At 37.5% G+C, this 21,048-nt stretch overlaps 1 protein-coding gene across 4 annotated transcripts in view; it reads left to right on the top strand.

Moving 5' to 3' along the window:
• The first annotated feature begins 635 nt into the window (after window positions 1-635).
• The window catches only part of PCYT1A (phosphate cytidylyltransferase 1, choline, alpha), a 29,839-nt gene continuing 9,426 nt past the window's right edge, over window positions 636-21,048 (top strand). The window contains exons 1-4 of one of the 4 annotated variants that reach the window (XM_012733402.1): window positions 636-780; window positions 12,363-12,489; window positions 17,937-18,036; window positions 20,567-20,683. In XM_012733402.1, the coding sequence (XP_012588856.1) occupies window positions 12,373-12,489; window positions 17,937-18,036; window positions 20,567-20,683 (334 nt within the window). In that variant the 5' untranslated portion in view covers window positions 636-780; window positions 12,363-12,372. Of the gene's footprint in view, window positions 781-973; window positions 1,175-12,362; window positions 12,490-17,936; window positions 18,037-20,566; window positions 20,684-21,048 lie in introns of those variants that run through there. The other 3 variants (XM_012733412.1, XM_004675131.2, XM_012733418.1) reach the window with 3 other exon arrangements.

Consider the following 21,048-nt stretch of genomic DNA (forward strand, 5'->3'; position numbering starts at 1 on the left):
CCGCCTTGAATCCGCTTTTACTCGACTAGTATTCAGTTGACGCCTACGGATCATTTTCTGATTTGTCAACCTGGGTCAGAAGTAACACGAAGAAAGAGGGTTTGGGGCTAATTTTCACAGGACTTGCTTGGTTGAAAGGACGTGAATTCTTTTTACATCACCAAGAAGGGAAAATCTGGAGCTGTCGGATCTTTGACGCAAGGTGTCATGGCCATCTATATTATGAATATCCTGATATGAGTGCCTGGCATCGTGCCAGGCCCTGCGGGTAGAGCAGGAAGGAACTGGACGTACTGGTCAGCCCGAGAGGTAGTAAGCCTGGAGTCTACCAAAAAGGGAGCCGCAAGGTTAACGATTCTCGACCCCTTTGCCAGCAAGCACGCGTGACAGCTCACATTCGTATCTCACTACGAGGATGCGTCTTCACTGCACACTCCAGTTCCGGATGGAGTTTCCTAGTCACTTCGTTTCCTATCTTTGATGTTTTCTGCTCACTCAACTCCCGAGACCTCTGGGGTTTTAGTAGGCGGAACTACTGTGTCACGGGGTCGCGGTTTTAAGGGAAACGTCGTGGTGGGATTGACAAGAAGGAGGGCAGTAGGCGGGACTTCCGGCCCGCTGTTCGGTCAGCTGCCTTCCCCGGGCGTCTCCCCGCAACCCACTCAACTTCCCCTGTCGGTGACGCGGCGCCCGGCAGAAATCCGATCCGACAGGGGCCTGGGAAGCGAGAGCTGCAGGTGAGGAACCGGTGCGTGCATATCCTTGTGCCTACTCTGAGAGGTGAGCTGTGGGGCGGGACCGTGAGGTGACGGACCGATGAGTGGGTCAGTCATACTGAGGGGAGTGTGAGGCAGAGACTGCGAGGCGACTGTGACCCAGGGGCAGAGACAACAGGGGACTGTGACCGAGATGTAGTCGTTTGCGAGGGGCCTGTGACTCTGGGTCAATGTCTGCAAAGGTACCAGACCTCGGAGAACCCGAGGCAGAGGCTCCGTGGGGGCTTTGACGAGGAAGTATTAGGCAGTGACTACGCGGGGACTGGAGCCAAGGGTCAGTGACTCGGAGGAGACTGAGCGATGGGTAGTGACCGTGTGGGGCCTCTCTCCTAAGGGACCATGAAACAGCAGCAGCCGGAGACTGACCAAGGAGCAATGACTTTGAGGAGAAGAATGAGGTAACAGTGACCGGACACGGTGCCGTAGGCTTGTAGTAGGCACAGGGTATGACCGAGGGACCATGAGTGGAAAAAACAGATCTTTAGTAGGAAGAACACTGGTCTGGAATTTACCTGCCAGACCTGAGTTTAATTTTATGGACAGACTTCTTGTGGCTGAGAAACTTATCTCACCACTTAACTTCATTGAATGGGAGTTTGTACTAATTAGTTTCTAACACTGTGGGTTCCATAGGGTTGTGAAATCCATTTTATGTTTGACACGTGATGAAATAAAAAGAATAGAAAATGTCAGTTCACATAAGTAAGGTAAGTATTGCTTTGTGAAACTTGTTTCAATTAAGTATGTATGAGATTATGAAGTAAAATAGCTTTTATATATTTTAAAATGTAAATGAAAAACATCGGACCAGATCATTTGTGAGTTTTCTTTCAGCTCTGAAATACCATAACTCTGACCAGTGGACTGTTTGGAAGTACAAAGATGCATTTGGGAAGACTTGATCTATGACTGGAGCACAGGCTTTGCTAGAAAAGGTTTCCTGAGTGCAATTGAGGTGATTAGAAACTCAGAATCTCAGTTGCCAGAATCAGAATTTATATCGAAATGAAGACAGTGGTATTTATAAAGGCAGTTAGGATATAGGAGTTTACGATAAGAAAATCTGCTAGGAATAGCTGTTGAGGGCGGGGAGGTTTTGAGGATGGTAGGAACAAGGCGTGGGATGGGAATTGAAGACAGGCAGAAAGCATTTTGCCAAGAATAAAATGGGAGTAGGAAGCTACAAACTTCAGGGCCCTATTCAATCTGATTCTGCAAGTACAGAGAATTGTTAGTAAAAGGTATTGGCTGAGAATGAGATTTAGCACACTAAAGATCATGGCCATTATAGAGAAGAAAGGAGAATGCTGAAATTGTAAACAGTGGTGACTAGAATTCCACATGGGAGATGCTTTAATAGTTAAACACATTTAACTATCAAGATCAGTGATTTGTCACTGGAGACTGTGACTGGCATATGGGGAATGAAACTTTGCTGTGGATAATTCAGATGTTTTAGTTGTTGGGTTTTCCCCTACTGGTTCCCTTTTATGAGGACTATTAGTGATGCAGATGAAAGGAACTAAAGTGAGTTCACTACCTCCTCATCTCTAAACAGCCCTTTGTAGAAGGTATTACTGACTTTGTCACCAATATTTTATTTATTTATTTTTAATATTTATTTATTTATTCATACAGAGCTGAGGTACAGGCCAGATTTGCAGGGTGTGAGAGTATTCACCAGAGACAGAGTGGGGTGCAGAATAGGCAGAATGACGAGTAAACTGCTGAGGGATGCAGCAGGCAGGTCAGGAGAGGTCTGCCACACCATGTGGAGCGCCTCTGAGGTAGGGATCGAACTAGCACTGAATGGCCGCTCGCTTGCAGTGCTGCATCCTAACCCTTTGCCCCACCAAGGAGGGTCCGTCACTAATATTTTAAAAGAAATATCTAATAAAAGTTTGAGGAATACTATGAAGGGAGAAGTTTAACACTAGAAACAGAAACTTCATGAAACAAGTTTCATGAAGCAATGCCTACTTATCTTTACTTATGTGAACTGACATTTTCTATTCTACTTTTTAAAAGTTGATAAACGTAATAATTACCTCCAACTCCTACAAATACACTTTGAGATGGAAGGAGAGAGTTCAGAAAGATTCTTGAATGGGAATGAATTGAGAATAGCCTTTGTTTAGCTAAAAATGGCTTTTTAGGCCTTTTTCTAGAACATTGTTTACTTGGCTAACTTTCTGTCTAACTAAAAGGAACTACTAGGTAATTTATTTCTAAAACAGAATATATGTTTCAAGTTAACTGACTCCCAAGTGAGGACATTTAGGCTTGGGGACTACAGCACTGCTTCTGGGGTTCTTTGTGTTAGCTGAAAGAAATGATTCTTTTTGACACACCCTACTTTGCAAATTCCCTTAGAAAGCCAGAATAATGACCTGACTGATAAAGAATAACTTTATTCTTCCCTCACCCTGTGATTTCTCAACTGGTGAAGTTTCATTTTTTTGGGGACCCTCCCTTTGGATATGTGATCTCTTAAGGAGAATGATCTACTCAGCATCTTGGATCCAGAAGTTTCAGGTTACTTTATCTGATGTTAACACTGACTCACTCTGTAACTATGGAAGGAATTGCTTTTCTTTTTGTAGAGTTTCTAGCTATGGTAGAGGTAACTTTTCTTCTGGCTAGATAGTCCTTTAATATTCTGAAACATATGCATACTCATCTCATTTTATGTATAATCTAATGGAGTGTAGGTCACCTGACCTCATTTGTGATTCCCCAATGGGGCATATTTCCCCTAATGTGCTGAACAACCTCTCTTTGTTGTAAAGTGATGAGAATTTGTAAATATTATAGAAAATACAAGCACAATAATTTGCTACTGGTATTAATGAGGGATAATGATAAAATATCCAGTAATAACAGTAATTTCCTTCTTCATTCCTTTACAAATATCTGCATAACTCAAATCTAAAGCCAGCTCTTCTGACTACTACTAGGGATAATTTTACCTTCTGAATCAAATAGAATACATATCTCTTCTATCAAGATTGTGTTACCCTAAAATAGTGGAAATAATACATTTTTCTAAAAGATGTTACTTTGGGGAGATTATAACTTAATTATTTTTATTGGTAATATTGGTTTGTAACACTGTATATTTTATAGGTTTTACATCTCTTCAGATTTATTGGGGATTTTTTTCAGTTAGACACCCCAGTCATCTTTGGACTGTGAAAATTCCTTGTTGCTTAAGATGTGACTACTTTTATGTCTTTTATGATAGTCAGTTACTTACAAAAACAATGTGACTTAGGAAGGAGAGAGTGAGGTGGTCAGGGCTCCCCTTTCCTATGAATAAACTTTTCTGTTTCTAGTGTTAAGCTTCTCCTTTCTCAGTATTCCTGTCAGTTGAGTACCTGGGCATGTGTCTGAAAATTTAATTTGTTTTGTTAATTGCTTTATGAATAATTTGTGGCAAAATTTAAATGCCCCTTCTACAACTCAGAAAATTCAGGGGAGTATACATTTTTACATACTCTGTTTTGCTGTATATGCCAGAGTTCCACTCCACAAAAGGAAAAAACTGAGCCCCTCATATATGTATAGTTGGTTCATTGCCTCATTAATAACAAATAATTGAATTGCCTGTGTTTAACTGTTTTCAAGAGATAGGTAGTGGGATATATGGCAATCATTTTTTCTTCCTTTCTTTTGGTTACTTTCTTGTTGAAAGTTGAAATTTATATTTGTGTAAAGCTTTATGCTTAGACTAGAATGACTGCCAATGAGCCAGGGAACCCTGGCTGCTAGATTGTTATAGCACATTCATAACTATTTCCAAACCAGTTTTGAAATTAGGGCTGCTAAAAATAGTGGCATACGGCCTTTGCTCTGTTTTAAAGAACAAAATTAGTGTAGGCACGTAACGGAAAACAAAGATAGTTTTAATTATCTATAGAGAATTATCTTAGATCTGATTGTTTATACATTGTTCCAATAGTAGGGGTTTTAACCTTTTTTGTGGAAGTGTGGTGAAACCTTGTGGGCTGACTTTTTAGAATAAAATTTTTATGGGCAAGAAAACAAAAATGTAGCATTTTACATTGAAACATCGTTATTAAAATAGTTTTAAAATGTGTGGCCTACTACTGTATGCTTTTCATTATGATAAATCAAGTTTACTGTATCAGTGAATCTTGTAACTAATAATTTAACAATGAAGATGGGTGTAAACATTTCAAGATATTTACAATACATATAATAAAATGTGAAAATGTCTGTAATTTCTATTGATAACAAAGTATTTTTCCCGCTAAGTTTGCTGCTCTTATATTCATAATTGAGGGAAATGATGAATTTACTGGGAATTAATAAAAATAAACATTTTGAGGATCCAAGTCCCAAATTTGCTGAATCTGTCATAGAACCTGCCTTAGAGATATAAGTTCATAGCCTACTCTTAAGAAAAAATCTTAACATAGGATTTATTCAGTGAATCTTGTAGCAGAATATGTAGAATATATGTAATAGTAGCATATCTGGTAGAAAAATCCTTCAATATTAAGTATTGTAAGTGTCTCTTGTGATTTTAGGATAATCTCTTTACTAAAATACCTCAGTTTGTGGCCAGGTCTCAGTATAAGCTTTATGTAAGGGCTAGCCAAGGGTCTGGCAGAGTGAGTGCCCTCTTCAATGTATGTCATGCAAAGGTTTCTCTGAGTAAGAGGAAGAGATTAAGTTTAAAGCTAATTTCTTCGATGTGGCATTTTACTGGCCTCAATTACTAAGGAGTAACATTGAGCACTCATCTAAAATTAATCTGTCAGTGCAGGTTAGGTGCATTTCACCTTTACAGTTAGAATTTCCCATGCCAGGCATTCTTTTGACTGGCTTAATATAGTAACAATAATACCAGGCTAGTGACATAAGGTGCTATAATCCTGTACCAGAAAGTTATGTTACAATTTCATAAAATAATCTTATTTCTAGTATAGAACTTCACTTTAGAGCTATTTGCATAGGATAGGTGGAACTTAGAATCAAATGATAGATAAAACTGAGCCTATGCTCCTTTAGGGTAAGAATTGGCAAAGTTTTTTCTCAAAGAACCAAATAGTAAATACTAGACTTTGCAGATCATTTAGTCTCATTTAGTCTCTGTTGCAGTTTTCAGTTCTGTAGCTGTAGATACTCCTTTAGTGAATGAGCATGGCTGTGTTCCAATAAAACTTTAATTCCAAAAATAAGCAGGGGGTTATTTTTGGTCTGTAAGCTGTAGTTTGCTGACCTTTGATCTAAGAGGCTTGCTGGTTCTTGCATCAAATCCCTCCACTCCACTATCAGTTAGCCATATCCTCCTTCAAGTTTCAAAGGCCTTTATAGTGGTCATGTGACTGTACTGTTATCTGAGGGAAAACATAAGTGTACAGCATGTGATGTGATTAATGCCAAGAGTATTAGATGCACTTTAACCTAGGAGTTTTCAGACGATGCCTCTTTATACCACTTTATTAAGCTTCACAAAGATAGAAACAAATAAAGATCCCAAATATGATGTATACTTGCACACTCAGCTTTGGAACTGGGCATTGATTGGTAAGTAGAAAGTCATCAAGCATAAATTTTTACTGAAAAGATAATGGAGACCCAAAGATGGGAGAAGCACTATTAGAATGAAAAGGAAAAATTCATGCTGCTCTTTCTGAACCTTGCTATTCTTAAGGCATTGCAAAACTTAAGAAGCAGAGTCCATCTGTTTCACCTGTGCTTCTTACTAGATTTACTGCCAGTAAGGGAGCAGAGTAGAGGGGATTAGATGGATGCTCCTAAAACTGCACTTGTAGGAGCTTTCACTTTTAAAACAGAAGCCTGTGCATGCCAGTGCCCAGATTTTTTTCTCCTTCAGGAAATTTGTATTGGAAAAACACTTGACTAGATTTATTCTAGTGTCTCCTCACTGCCATTCTTCCCTTGTCACACATATTTTCACTTCCCTGTACTTCCTAATTGCAAAGTTGACATATCCAAACAGGCATCTATAGGAACATTGAAGAACAAGGCAAACTGTGTATGGGGTGGTGAGTCAGCAGAAATTGAACCAAATTTTGTGAATCTGAGTAAAAAAATCACAGGCACAGATACTACATTTTGCATCTTAAAAGCATTTGGAGACATTTACTAATGAACTTAATGGAGTGATGATGATAGCTGTAATGTGGGCAGTTTGTCCATATTTAGAATTTGTACTTGAATGAGAAATTTGAGTGACTTAGAAAAGGTGACTTATTTTGCTATTACGTGGCAGTATTGGAAAGATCAGTTCTTATAAATGTTGTATTTTGCCTGCCAGTTCTTTTTGTCTCTCTTTTGTTAAAGCTTCTTTTTTTTTTTAACAAAGATCTTTTTTTTTTTTTTTAAAGATTTATTTATTTGTACATACAGAACTGGGGTACAGGCCAGAGGCTCAGGGGCGGTGAAAGCCTTCACCAGAGACAGAGCGGGGAGCAGAACAGGCAGATCGAGGAAGTACACTGCTGAGGGGAGCAGCGGGCGGGTCAGGAGAGGTCTGCCACACCATGTGGTCACCTCCGGGGCAGGCGGGAATGGAACTCATGCGGAAGTGGCTTTAGCTTCTCAGTGCAGTGCTTTAATCCGCTGCGCCACCAGGGAGGGCCCTGTTAAAGCTTCTTTTGAAAAAAACTTTTGGAGGATAAACTGCTAAGGAAACCAGGTTTTGTTCTGCCCTATGGTGATCATGAGGGAGGGCCTATGTTCTCTCTCCAACTATTGATACTTTCATTCTTATTTATCCTGGCTTAACTAATATGGGTCCTACCCTGGAAGCCAGGATCTGACTGCAGAGTATTAGGCAATTTCCTGCTCACCACTCCACTTTTGATCTTGTATGGAAGAGTACATCTTCTCCCAACCCCATGAACCTCTGGACAAATAGATACTAAGGTAACTTGTGTGTATGTATTATTTTTTAAAGATTTATTTATTTATTTATGCAGAACTGGGGTACAGGCCAGAGGTGCAAGGGCAGCGAGAGGATTCACCAGAGACAGAGTGGGGAGCAGAACAGGTTGACTGATGAAGTACACTGCTGAGGGGAGCAGCGGGTCCGTCTAGAGAGGTTTGCTGTGCCATGTATATCACCTCGGGTGGGGATTGAACTCACGCTGAAGTGGCTTCAGCTTCTTGGTGCTGTGTTTTAACCTGCTACACCACCGGGGAGGGCCTGTGTATGTAAGTTTTTCCTCTTGAATATAGATATTTAAAAACCTCCTATTCCAGAACAGTCACTGCACTTTTACTTGAATGGTGTTGGTTGGTTAAGGAGGTTCAGTTGTAAATGGAGAGTTTGGGAAGTATTGTTGGAGGTGTCAAGATGGACATTGTGACTGTTGTAAAGGTGGCGTGGCTTTAGATATTGGACAGTTTCAGTCTAATGAACTAAAGATATATGATTGACTATCTTTGGTCTGCCCTATCCTCCCATATACCTTTTCTCAGTACTGAAGTTGTACCCTTACTGGGATTTGGCATCTTTGAAACTTTAGGGAAACTGGAGGTAATATTTTCCCATCATTTTAGGTACTGGTTATTAAATTATTCTATGTGCTTTTGTAGTACATAAGCTTCTGGGAGGGGTTCCAGTAGAATTCTTGCTACTACAACAGTGATTTCTTTTTCTTAAAGAGAAAAATAACAAAAATAAATTTCATAATAACATGTTGTCTCCTGTCTACTTGGGAGAAACTCAGTAAGACTGAGTAACTCATGTAGCTTCAGTGAGAACAGTGATTAAGTATAATAATTTGAGTGGGTGAGATGGGACATACTTTACATTACACCTACTTTTACATTAGAAGTATATTTTTTATAATAGTAATCATGGAGGGGACAATATGACAAGATTTTTTTGGATAGAGGGGTTGTACAGAAGACAGGTTTAAAGCTGATGATGAAAGATACTAGTAAATAACGCTGATATTTACAAGTACTTACTGTGTGCCAGGCTCTGACCTAAGGCTTTTACATGGGTTATCTCATTTAAATCTCATTTGTTTGAGGACGCAATAAGGTATGGAGAGATTAAGGAGTTTGTTTCAATTCTCATGGGCTAGTAAATAGTAGAGACAGGATTCATATTTAGGTAATAGGATTTTGGGGCCTGACTTCTCTAGCAGTGCACTTTGCTAATAAAGTTAAAAAATTTTTGCATTTCTCAAAATGGATCATGGATAAAAAATATTGAGAAAAAAATGCCTTACACATTTTATTAGATATATTAGAGATTATTGTGTAAGGCAGATGGAGAAATTTTGTTAAAGTATGTAAATACTTGACTGAAATATATAATACATATATAAAAAATATATTAGTATTACTATTATTTACCAAAGAGGTTTGTGACATATTAATAATGGCTGCTTTGGTACTTTCTACATTGTGAATTTTACTATAGCTTTAAATAGCTAAATAGTTAATTCCTTTCTCTTGCCTTGAGTCTTCATTGTGATCTTTTATATCTTTGTATAATTTTTTAATCTAGTGGAATAGATCCAGTGTCACAAGACTCCAGATACTTATTTGTCTCTAGAACAAATATCTTTAAAACTATACAGGTAATATTTTAACTTAGAAGATAGAGCCATTCTGCTATGATCCTAGCATGATGATAGCCACTGTATGTTTGGTTGTTTAAAGTTGAATCATGTGAGAAGATGGTTCAGTACTTTAAGAAGTAAGCAGTTAAAACCAAAACAAAACAAAACCACAAGGCAGAATTGGAGTGAAGAGGGAAAGATGGATTACAAAGTGACATGAGGAAACTTGAAAGTGGTATATTATCATAATTTTGATAATTTAACAAGTATATAGATAAGTTAAAACTCTAAATTAAAACTCTATGTAGTTTATTATATGTCAATACAATATATAGAACACACTCCTGAGAAATTCCTGTGAAATATATTCTGTATGTATAGTTTACTTATTAATATAAAAAAAAGACCTGGGGTACAGGCCAGAGCTGCAGAGTGAGAGGATTCACCAGAGACAGAGCAGAGCAAAGAACAGGGAGATTAACAAAGTACACTGCCGAAGGGAGCAGCAGGTGAGACAGGATAGGTCTGCCATGCCATGTGGGTCACTTCCCTGGCTGGGGATTGGCTGTGGCTAGCTTCATACTGCTGCGCTTTAACCCACTGCACAAGGGAGGGCCCATGTATAGTTAATTATATGTCAACACAATATATAGAACAGACTCCTGAGAAGTTTCTGCAAACATGTTTTTGGATGTGTTAAGTGTTTTTCTATTAAGTGGATTTTAACATGGAATTATGAAAAATAATTAAAATATGACCTGATATTTATCCCCTTAATTTATTATGGCACTTTTAAAATTCTACTTTTTTTGTCATGAATAAAAGTACTACATATTTGCATAAGTGTCAGAAAAGGGAGTAGTAGAGGTTAAAGAATTCTTAATTGCTTAAGTTGAAAGCTTGTTTCAAAGTCCTAGCAAAAGTATCAGTTTGGAAAGATCTCATGTCTATACAACTGACAAACCAGGCAATCTCTGAATCAGGCCAATTGCCACGTCAGTTCTTTTTAATTGGTCCTGGTACCTTGTTTACCTTAAAGTAACCTTTAGCCCACTGTTCATTTAAGATGAACTGACTTAAGACTGCAAAAACTTATGGGACTCATGCCATAGAAGGTTCTGGAAAGCCAAAAGTAGCAATAATGGTGATGAGAGAGCTTCCTTTTAAAAATCTTGGATTTCTGGAAGACAGAAGAAAATAGAGGTAAGGATTTGGAATTAGGCAAGACTGGATTTAAATCCTGACTTCCCACTTACTAGTTGTATGATCTCTTGCATAGGTTGCTTAACTTCCATAAAATCCTTAATTTTCTCATTTGCAAATTGGGACCAATTAATGACTACTTCTCAGGTTATATGGGTTAAATGAAAATAATGTTATAAAGTACACAGTGCCTGGCACATAGTACGTCAAAAAAAAAAAAAAGCTGTTGTTATAACTATTGCTGTTGTTATTCCTTGCAAGACATACAGATTACTAAAAACATTTCTTGGAATATATCTATAATATATACTGATTTAGGAAGTTAAGAAGGAGAGGGAGGGAAATAGTTTCTAGAGACTACAAATTCTGAGGACCTATCTGTGTAGAAAATTGTTACAGAGAGTTTTAAAAATTAAACTTCTTATTTTAAAAAAAAATGTAAAACCTATAGGAAGATTGTAAGAATATTGAAATGAACACTTTTATAGTTCATGCTTTGATAATGTTTTGCTATTTTAACATGACATATAAATATGTAATTTTCTTCTACTGTTTTCTTTTTTGCTAAGATCATGACCCTTTATCCCTAGATTCTTCAACATTTATTTCCTTTTAAAAACAAGGGTAACCTTGCATAACACAGTATATTTTTCTTTTTTAAGGTTAGACTCTATATGTAGTACCTTTATCTTGAGCGAAGCCTTCTTGAGAAGTTAGTTTTTTCTTAAAAATTATGTTACAGTACCCTGTACCTAGTAAGTACTCTATATTACTGACTGTTGAGCAGCCTAATACCAGATAATGTTGATTACATTCCTCATAATGGGTTTTATCTGCCTCTACCAAGAATTTAGGATATACTTAACAGCAGAAACCTGTTGTATATATAAATTAGAAATGTTCACTAATTGGGCTGATTAGGCATACTTAGCAGGCCTTTTAGGCCAATGGTGTGGGAGTAGTAGTACTGATCTCTTAATAACAATAATGAAGAAAAGTTCCGATCATCATCACTGGAAAGATCTGCTAAATATGTATTACCCTTCTTCCATTTTAATTTGCATCTTTCACTTTAGACTTGGACTTTTTCTCTTGTCAACCTAGTACTTAACCATGACTCATGGGGTGTCACCAAGAATTAGGTCAGGTTTCTTTTAGATCTTGTCACATTGCCACTTGGAATTTAGCTGGAGGAAAGAAAAGAAAGCACAGTATTGTAATTGTTTAGATGATATCTTACTCAGGAGGGCTTATTAGAGGCAGTGAGTGAGGCAGAGTAGAGTGTCCTCATTCTATCTGGTATTTGTTTTGTTTTCTACCTCTGCTTTGAGGATTTTTGTTCCAAGTTTCACTGTATCATATCTTTACCCATCCCAAATGGGAACCACAGATACACACCTTTAACATTTCCTTGTACCTGCCACACCTTTCTAGGTGTCTCAGGAATTATATAAGGAGTTGTATGCAGTGTGTCTAGCCTTTCTTTCTCAGTCATGTTGTTGCAATGCTTTGCATACAGTCGAGATATAAACGTAACAATTGGTATGTAGGTAGTATTGGTCTGGGGGAATAATTTTTAAGATAGGTGACTAATTGTGGCCATTGTTGCACAGAGAAAGATTTTAGTGTTTCTGTTGGAGGCTGTGTTTTGTAAAACTTTGTTGTTTTTGTCAGATATAGTTGGCTTATCTTGGTGAAATATGCACTATGGAATTGAGTGAATCCATGTTAACATTTCTGAAATATTGTTGACATGCTTTCTTCCACTCCATTTAGGAAAAAAAATTTCTTTTTTACTTTCTATAACCAGTTAAAAGAAGATGGATGCACAGAATTCAGCCAAAGTCAACCCAAGGAAAAGGAGGAAAGAGGCACCTGGACCCAATGGGGCAACAGAAGAAGATGGAATTCCTTCAAAAATGCCACGCTGTGCAATTGTAAGTAAAGAGACTACTTTAATAGTTAATTGGGCAGAGGAAGGGTAGAAACTGATATGATTTTGATAATATCAGTATTACAGTTTTTAAATAATGGAAAGAATGAACACTAAGTATGATTTTTATGGTTACTGAAAATCTTATGCTTTCTTAGTAGATTGTAGCTCACATCTTATTTGTAAGAAATTTATATCAGAGCTGGAAAAAGAACCTTAGGAGAAATTGGAGGTTGTGTGTCTAGTAGGCAAATGAAATAGAGAAATTGATGCCTTAGGCAGTGATACAATCTTTTTTTAAAAAAAAAATATTTTTTGTGCGTGGAATAACTGGAGTGTTGGCCAAAGGTATGGGGGGAGGGTTGGCGCGGGGCGGGGTGAAAGGATTCACCAGAGACAGAGTGGGGAGCAGAACAGGCAGATTGACTGAAATGCACTGCAAAGGGGAGCTGCGGGTGGGTCAGGAGAGGTCTGCCATGCCATGTGGGTCAGCTCTCTGACTGGGTTCACTCAGGCCCTCACACCGAGCCTTAACCCTAGGCCTCCAGGGAGGCTGGATCCAATATTCGTATTATCTCATGGTGTTTAGCCTTTTTCCCTCAGTCTTACTGTCCTTTCTCCCAAATTATCCCTTCATTCTTAGATGACATTCTTTTTCTATTTCTATTTCTATTCCTATATCCCTGGAACATTGTAACTGCTGCCAAGCCCTTAATGAAAGACCCCACTCCAACCTGTTTATCCTGTCTCTTTAGTACCTTTCCTTTAAAAGCTTCCCCTAAAGAATACACAATTGAAGTTATTATTGAAACACAGTATTGTTATGAAATCCATGTTTTAAAATCCCAGTGACAGAATTGTATGTTTCTATTTTTTCTTTACCTCTTTTGACCATTAGCCATTGATCAAACCACAGTTTCCACTGGTTAGTCCTGAAATTTTATAGCCCAAAGGGAAAAACTTTTCTACTTTGATAAAGTTAGCACTTGAGCAATAAAAACAAAGTTTTTCACAATTAGTGGACATATACTCCAGATCTAATATTGATGCTGGTGGAAGCTTTCCTTCAGCTGCTGTGAACAAACTGACACGTTTGTGACCTAAAGCGATACAGATCTATTAGCTTACATTTCCGGAGATCAGAAATCTGTAATGGGTCTCAGAGGGCTAAAATCAATGTGTCACCAAGGATGAATTTGTAGGGGAGAATCTGCTTGCCTTTTCCTACTTTCACTTTGCTTTGCTAATGGTTGCAACCAGTGATCACATCACTCTAAACACTGCTATTGTCATCATATTGCTTTATGATTCTAATTCTTCTGCTCACCTCCTTCACTTATAGAAACTCTTCTGATTATAGTGTACATACATTGATAGTCCCAAATAATCTTTTTGTAGTTAAAAAAGAAAAAACAAAGGCAACACCAGCAGGCAAACTGAGACATACATAGGAGGTGGGGAGGGAGGAGCAAAGGAGACTACCAGGATCGTTCAGGGGAGATTTGGGTGTTGGGAATCTTTTTTCCCCTAAGAATTATTTATTTATGCATGTAAGGACTGGGATGCAGGCCAGAAGCTGGGGCAGGGCGGGGGTGGGCTGGGGTGAGAGGATTCATCAGAGACAGAGGGGAACAGAACAGGGTATCCACTGAAATACACTGATGAGGGGAGCAACAGGTGAGACAGGAGAGGTCTGCTGTGCCCTGTGGGCCATGGCCCTGGTGGGGGGTTTGTGAGTTTGTGGGGATGGAAACAATGAAAGCCATGCTGTGGTGGCTGTTAACAGCTTGATAGTGCTGAGATTTAACTCCTGAGCTACCAGAGGGGCCTTGGTGGTGGGAATTTTATGGGGATTACAAGGAGAGAAATCAAACTTATTCAAAAATAAGCAGTGATGTAAATAAATATTTAACAAGCAAAATAATCTCCTTGTCTCAGAAATCTTTAATCAAATCACATCTGCAAAGTTCCTTTGCCACATAAAGTGCCACAGTCACAGATTCTAGGGAGTGAGATGCAGACATCTTTGGGGAATCATTATTTGTCATGTCACAGCAAGTTAACTAAGTAGACGACTCATCAGTCAGCAAAACGGGTATTGTTAATTTCTGAATGTTCTTTAGAGAATTCCAGTTAAGGAACTGATGGTGGGCACCAAATTACCAATCTCACTTGGAATAGGGACAATTTAAACCAAATAGGTGATACTCAGCCTACCACCATAGCCAGGAATAAAGCAAAGAAGACCAGTTTTAGTGGAACAAACCCTTAAAAGGAGTAAATGTCTTCATCCTTAGGATATGTGGAATCTCAGTGCTTTAAATTGCTTTATATATCTAGGTAATAATTGGCTGAATGGCTTGCTACTTATTCCATATTTCTCTCTGGTATATACTGCATATTTAACATGGGCTCAAAGATTCACTCACTCAACAGGCTAGACCAATCCTAAAGAGGAAACTTGGCTGTCATCTTCACTGTACACCTTTACTTCCTATCTTAAATTCCTTTAAACTCTCTAACCAAAGCAAGAATTTTTTTTAATTACAGATTTATTGAGATCATATATTCTACAACTTAAATTGTACAATTCAATGGTGTTTAGTATATTTATCAGGCTTTGCAACATTCACTGAAACCAATTTTGGAATATTTTTATCATTCCAAAAAAGAAGGCCTATTCCCATTAGCAATCTCTCCCATGTCCTTCTAACTATCCCAGCTTCTGGAAACTGAAATCTACTATCTGACTGTAGATTTGCCTAATCTGGACATTACATGCAAATGTTATCATACACTAATTTGTCATTTGTGGCTGATTCCTTTCATTGAGCATGTTTTTAAGATTCATCCTTGTTATAGCAGGTATCAGTATCATAATCAGTATTTTATTTCTTTGTATTGTTAAATAACATGCTATTGAAGATCACATACCACATTTTACTTACCCATTGACTTTTGGGTTGTACAAATAAAATTTTATCACATACTTACAATGTGCCAGCATGGCAGTAGGTTAGAGTAAAGATTAAGAAGACCTTTCTTTTAAGAGATATGAGCATAATGTAGAGCTTTATAGGTCAAAGCTCAATAGCTATAGAAAAAGTTCTTTCCTTTCACTTTTAGGAATAGAGAACTGCATTGACCAGAGTCAGGAGGAAATGTATAGAAGAAAGAGGCAAAAAAATTAAAGATAAATTAAGGGGTAACTTAATGGCCAGTTTTTCTTTAAGTTTTTTTTTTTTTTTTTTTAAGATTTATTTATTTATACATACAGAACTGGGGTACAGGCCAGAGGTGCAGGGTGGTGAGAGGATTCACCAGAGACAGAGTGGGGAGCGAACAGGGAGAGGTCTGCCACGCCATGTGGTCACCTTCGGGGAAGGCGGGAATTGAACTCAGGCGGACGTGGCTTTAGCCTCTTAGTGCTGCGCTTTAACCCGCTGCGCCACCAGGCAGGGCCCTTGTCTTTAAGTTTTTAAAGGCATAATGAAAAGGAACACAAAAATACTTACAAAGAATCAGACATTTAGTCAATCTTACTTATCATATGTATGAATAAATCACTTAAGTACCTAAACTCTGGGGAAAACTGACCACAGTTCTCCTTATGGAGTTGCATCTCACAGTCTCATCTCATCCAATATATATTGAGAATCTCTTTGTGCCAGTTACTATGCCTTGGAAACACAAAAATGAAAAAATAACCATGCTCTTGAGAAGTTCACAGACAAATGGGGGGAGAGAAATTAGTTAATATACAGTATGAAAATGCCAGTGATGTCAAGAAAAGCAAGAGATTAATTTTGAGGGATGGGGACAGTAGTTTTAGAAGAGCTTCATTGAGGAAATTATTTCTGAGCTGAGCTTTGAAGGGTGAAAAGGAATTAAAAAATGGATAAGAGGTAGAGTACAAGTTCAGAAATATTAAGTAATAGTATGGTTAGCAAACTGCAAATAATAGAGCAGGCAATTAAAGTTCAGAATAATAATCTGTGATAGATAAGCAATTGTCTGGTCATGAAGTGTTTTGTGCCCTGGGCTAAGGAGTTTGAACTTTATCCTGTAAGTAATGTGATCAGATTTGTAATTTAGAAAGATCATCCTCATTGTTTTGGAAAGGGTGAGTTGAAATAGGGATAGACAGAAGCTAGAGTAAGATTGTTATAATGACCCAGGTTGGAGATGATGAAGCCTTAACTAATAAACTAGATACAGAGAGAACAAGATAAATTTTAAGATGATAAAATAGACAATTCTTGGTTGAAGGAGGAGAGAATGAAAAGTGACTGCTAATGGGAATGGGGTTTCTTTCTGTGGTGATAAAAATGTTCTGGAATTGGACAGTGGCAATGATCATACAGTGTACCAAGTATACTGAATATATTAAAAAAAAAACAAATTGGTATACTCTAAAATGGTTTAAACGTTGAATTTATGTCATGTGCATTTTGTTCAATTTTGAAAAGATACACTAAGTCCTATTTTTTTTATAACTGAGTCTTCAATTTACCTCATATACTGTGTGCCTGCCCTAAAAGCAGAAGGAAAGTGTAGCTGTCCTCACTGGCTGGGGTTTGTGCTGACTCAATCCTTCCTAAGTATAGAGAATGAAACCTAAAGTTCTTAAGTTACCACAAGTCAGCAAAATCCTTCACTCTCTAGGGTTGCCCCAATGAAAATGAGTAGTATTTTTAAAAAACTTATTTTTTTGTCAGTTAAAGAACAGTGTCTCTGGAAGCTGAGGCTTATAACAATAGGACTAGGAATTTCTTTGTATATTTTTCTAAAGCAAACTTTCTTCATTTTAACTTGAAAGGAAACCTAGTTGAAATGGTATGAAAATGCATTTAGGAACCTTGGCAATTTCATAACATTGACTCTTCTGATATTCAAGCCTACGGAGCCATGATTTTGTATCCAGTAAGTGGTGCTTAGGTTCCACTTCACTCAGTAATGGTGAAATCACCATATGTGTAAACATTTCTCTTTACACATATGGTCACTTTGGAATGCTCTTTTTCTTTAAAAAAATTTTTTTAGAAAAATTTTATTTTATGCTTACAAGAACTGGAATACAGGCCAGAGATGGGGTGTGTGGGGTGAAAGGATTCACCAAAGTCAGAGCAGGGAACAGAACAGGTAGATGTACTGAGAACAGGTAGATGTACTGAGATACACTGCTGAGGGGAGCAGTGGTCAGGTCAGAGAAGTCTGCCACGCCATGTGGGTCACCTCCCTAGCCGGGGATCAAATTCATTTTGCAGTGGCTGCAGAGAGCTTCATAGTGCTGTGCTTTAATCTGTTGTACCATCTGGGAGGGCCCTTTAAACTTTTTTATGTTAAAACTTCTAGGAGAAGTTTTAATTGAAGCATACTGAATAGCTGTTCTTTTTTGAGTTTCAGTGTATCATTGAATTTAGCTTTCTTTTTCCTGTTTTTCTTCCTAAGGGCTTACGGCAGCCAGCTCCTTTTTCTGATGAAATTGAAATAGACTTTAGTAAACCCTATGTCAGGGTAACTATGGAAGAAGCCAGCAGAGGAACTCCCTGTAAGTAAATATGTAATCATTTTTTTTTTTTTTTTGCTTTCCTATTGTTTTTTAGCATTCAGTTGTATTGATCCAATATATATCCACTCTGTATTTGCCCTTCTGGGATTTCCTCTCCCCTGCCTTGCTGTTTTATTTGGGAGGTTAGCTCTACTGCATAGAATTTTATTTGTTTCCCAGTATGTTTTCACCTCTATGAGATATAGCAGAGCAGAGGCATTAAGATTTAGCCTGAGCTGGATTATAATCTTGGCTATTTTTGCAAAGGTCTAAATAATGTATCAACTATTACATTTTTAATATCTTTCATAATTGTCCCCCCAAACCTCCTACATTCTGTCATTAACCTAGCTATAATACAGCTGATTGATAGAGGACAAAAATATCCCAAGTTGGTAGTTGCTCATCACTTATCAATAAAGATAAAATTAATTTTCTTTTTTTTTTTTTAAGATTTGCATTATTCCTTTCAAGGCCTTTTTATTTGTATGCTTTATATCACTAGCTAATAATATTTGACTACACAAATTATTAATAATGTATTTTATGTAATATGTATGTTTGTGCAATTGGTTTTAAGGATCATTGTAAGTAGAAACTTCTCATGAACATTCTTATGAATTCAGAGTTCTATAGGCAGCCACCTCTTTGTCTCTGTAAATTCCCCAATTTTTTCAATTCCTTTTTCAGTTCATTTTCTACAGTAAGTGTTCTCTATACCCTATAATGAGGTTAGCCCTGAGAATAAGAGGCAATTTTGGCTCAGTCTATACATTTCCACTATATAGAAACTATTTGTGATTCCTTCTTGTTTTAGTATGTTTGAGCTCTGTTGCAACTGAAAAATAGTGATATACAAATGGACATGAATGCTGAACAGTCAGGCCAAAGGTCCCAGTGTCCCGTGGCAGTGTCTTGAGTTATCTGGGACTTAGTTTTTGGGTCCTAAAAACTCCAGGGGAATGCTTTCTTTTGCAAAAGTGTTCAGCTATAGTTCAGGACACTGAACTATATGTTGATCACAACTTTTCTGATTCATAATATAATTTCTCATGTTTTACTCCCTGTCCTTGAGAAATTGGCAGGCCAATGGGGCAAGATAAATGGTAACAAGGGCGAATATTAGCTGTATGTAATAGGGTATAATGGTGGCAGGTCAAATTTCAGTATACTACCAAGCGGCTCCGGCTCACATTCTAATGTGATAATAGAGTCTGTAGAGGGCAAGGGCATTTCGTGAGCTCTGTAATGACACACATTCAGAATCCATTATCTCATTCAGGTTTCATCAGTAACCCCAATTGCCATTAATCTGTATTATCATTTGTGGTGTGTAATAGTTGGAGATACATGTATTGTCCTTAAAATTTGAAGTTTATAATTAACAAGAACTCACTAATAAATCTAAATTAAAAGCATTTACAATAACAGAATTTTACAAGTAATTTTTGAGATTATCTGATTTATAAATGTGAAGAAATTAAGGTCCATAGAAACTAAGAAATGAAGTCTCTTTCCCCAGCTTGATGTTCCTGGTGTTATTTCTGCTGCTACAGTGGAATAGCTCTTCCTTTATTACTATAATGAAAATGTTACAAGAATTCATTAGATTTATCATCTTAGGCATGACAAATTGTTAACAGATTCATTCTCAATGTGTTTATTTGGCTTTCAACTAATCTTGTACATCCAGAAATCTTAGTCTTGTACCTCAGGAGGTCAGTTGGCTTTTCTTTCATCATATACTCTTACTAAAAATAAATTGATAATCAGTTCTCTATTAGTCTCACTAATGGAGAGGAGAAGAAGAAAAGTTCTAACATGAGGCCTTAAGACATTGATATTTGATTTTCAAATACATATTGTATCATCTACTGAGAAAGTATCTTACTATTAAGGGAAATGCTTTAAGGCTTTCTGTCTGTTACCATGGGATAGATATTGAGGATAAATCTGGGACAGAGGAGCAATAAGTTGATAACTAGGACTTAGTCTCCCTCTTTTTCTCAATCTCACCCCTCTGGAGTACTCCTTACTTTCCAGTGGTAAAGTTTATTTTGAAAGTAAAGCATTCACCCACATTAATCAAGGCAGTTGGAAAATGAGAAAGCAAGAGTATACTTAACTAAACTGTTTTGTTTAACATAAAGGAAATTTAGTAAACATAAGATGAAGGCAAAAATTTTATCTGTTTTTTGAAGTTTAGGACATATCTGTAGTATAAGTCCTTTGAATCATTCCTAAAACAACTTTAGGAAAAAGCAATCATGAAATCCAATTACCTGAACAGTTTCATACAACCAGGGTAACAAGAGCTCATGGATGCGATGTCAAGGGTCTTTGTAGCCAGGTAAGTCTGTGGAGTTTCTCCTCGCTATTATAATTTACCCATAAATTAGGGTGAAAATCCAGAGAGCACCTTAAGAGAGGGGTACAGGGATGGAAGAGTCACATAGTGCTCTTTCTATTTGTTAAATAGGAGGTGCTGACTCAGTATATTTCTGTGATAAATTCTTTTCTTTTGATTTAGGTGAGCGGCCTGTGAGAGTATATGCAGACGGTATATTTGACTTATTTCATTCTGGTCATGCCCGGGCTCTGATGCAAGCAAAGAACCTTTTCCCCAATACATATCTCATTGTGGGAGGTAAGAAAACCTCTGAAGATGAGGTGTTGTCCAGAGGAATAATCTATACTCACACCACTTGTGGTGTGTAACAGTTAAGATACATGTATTGTTCTTAAATTTTGACGTATATAATTCATAAGAACTCACTTCTAAATTGAAAGCATTTTAGAATAACAGAGATTTATCTTTTTTCTCTTTCTTAACTTTATAACCTTAACTTTGTTCTTTAAATGGGGGATATAGCACATCCTCTTTCAAACAGGAAGTATGCGAGGTACTAGAAACCTAAACCTGAAGAGAGGGGCTCCAAGCTCATTGGCCTGAGATGTTAGTATTTATCTCACTAGTTTTAGCTGAGTTTCTCTAGTTAGGGGAGCAGCATT

This window comes from Condylura cristata, unplaced genomic scaffold (assembly GCF_000260355.1).
Source record: "Condylura cristata isolate star-nosed mole 26May11 unplaced genomic scaffold, ConCri1.0 scaffold00003, whole genome shotgun sequence".
Taxonomy (NCBI): domain Eukaryota; kingdom Metazoa; phylum Chordata; class Mammalia; order Eulipotyphla; family Talpidae; genus Condylura; species Condylura cristata.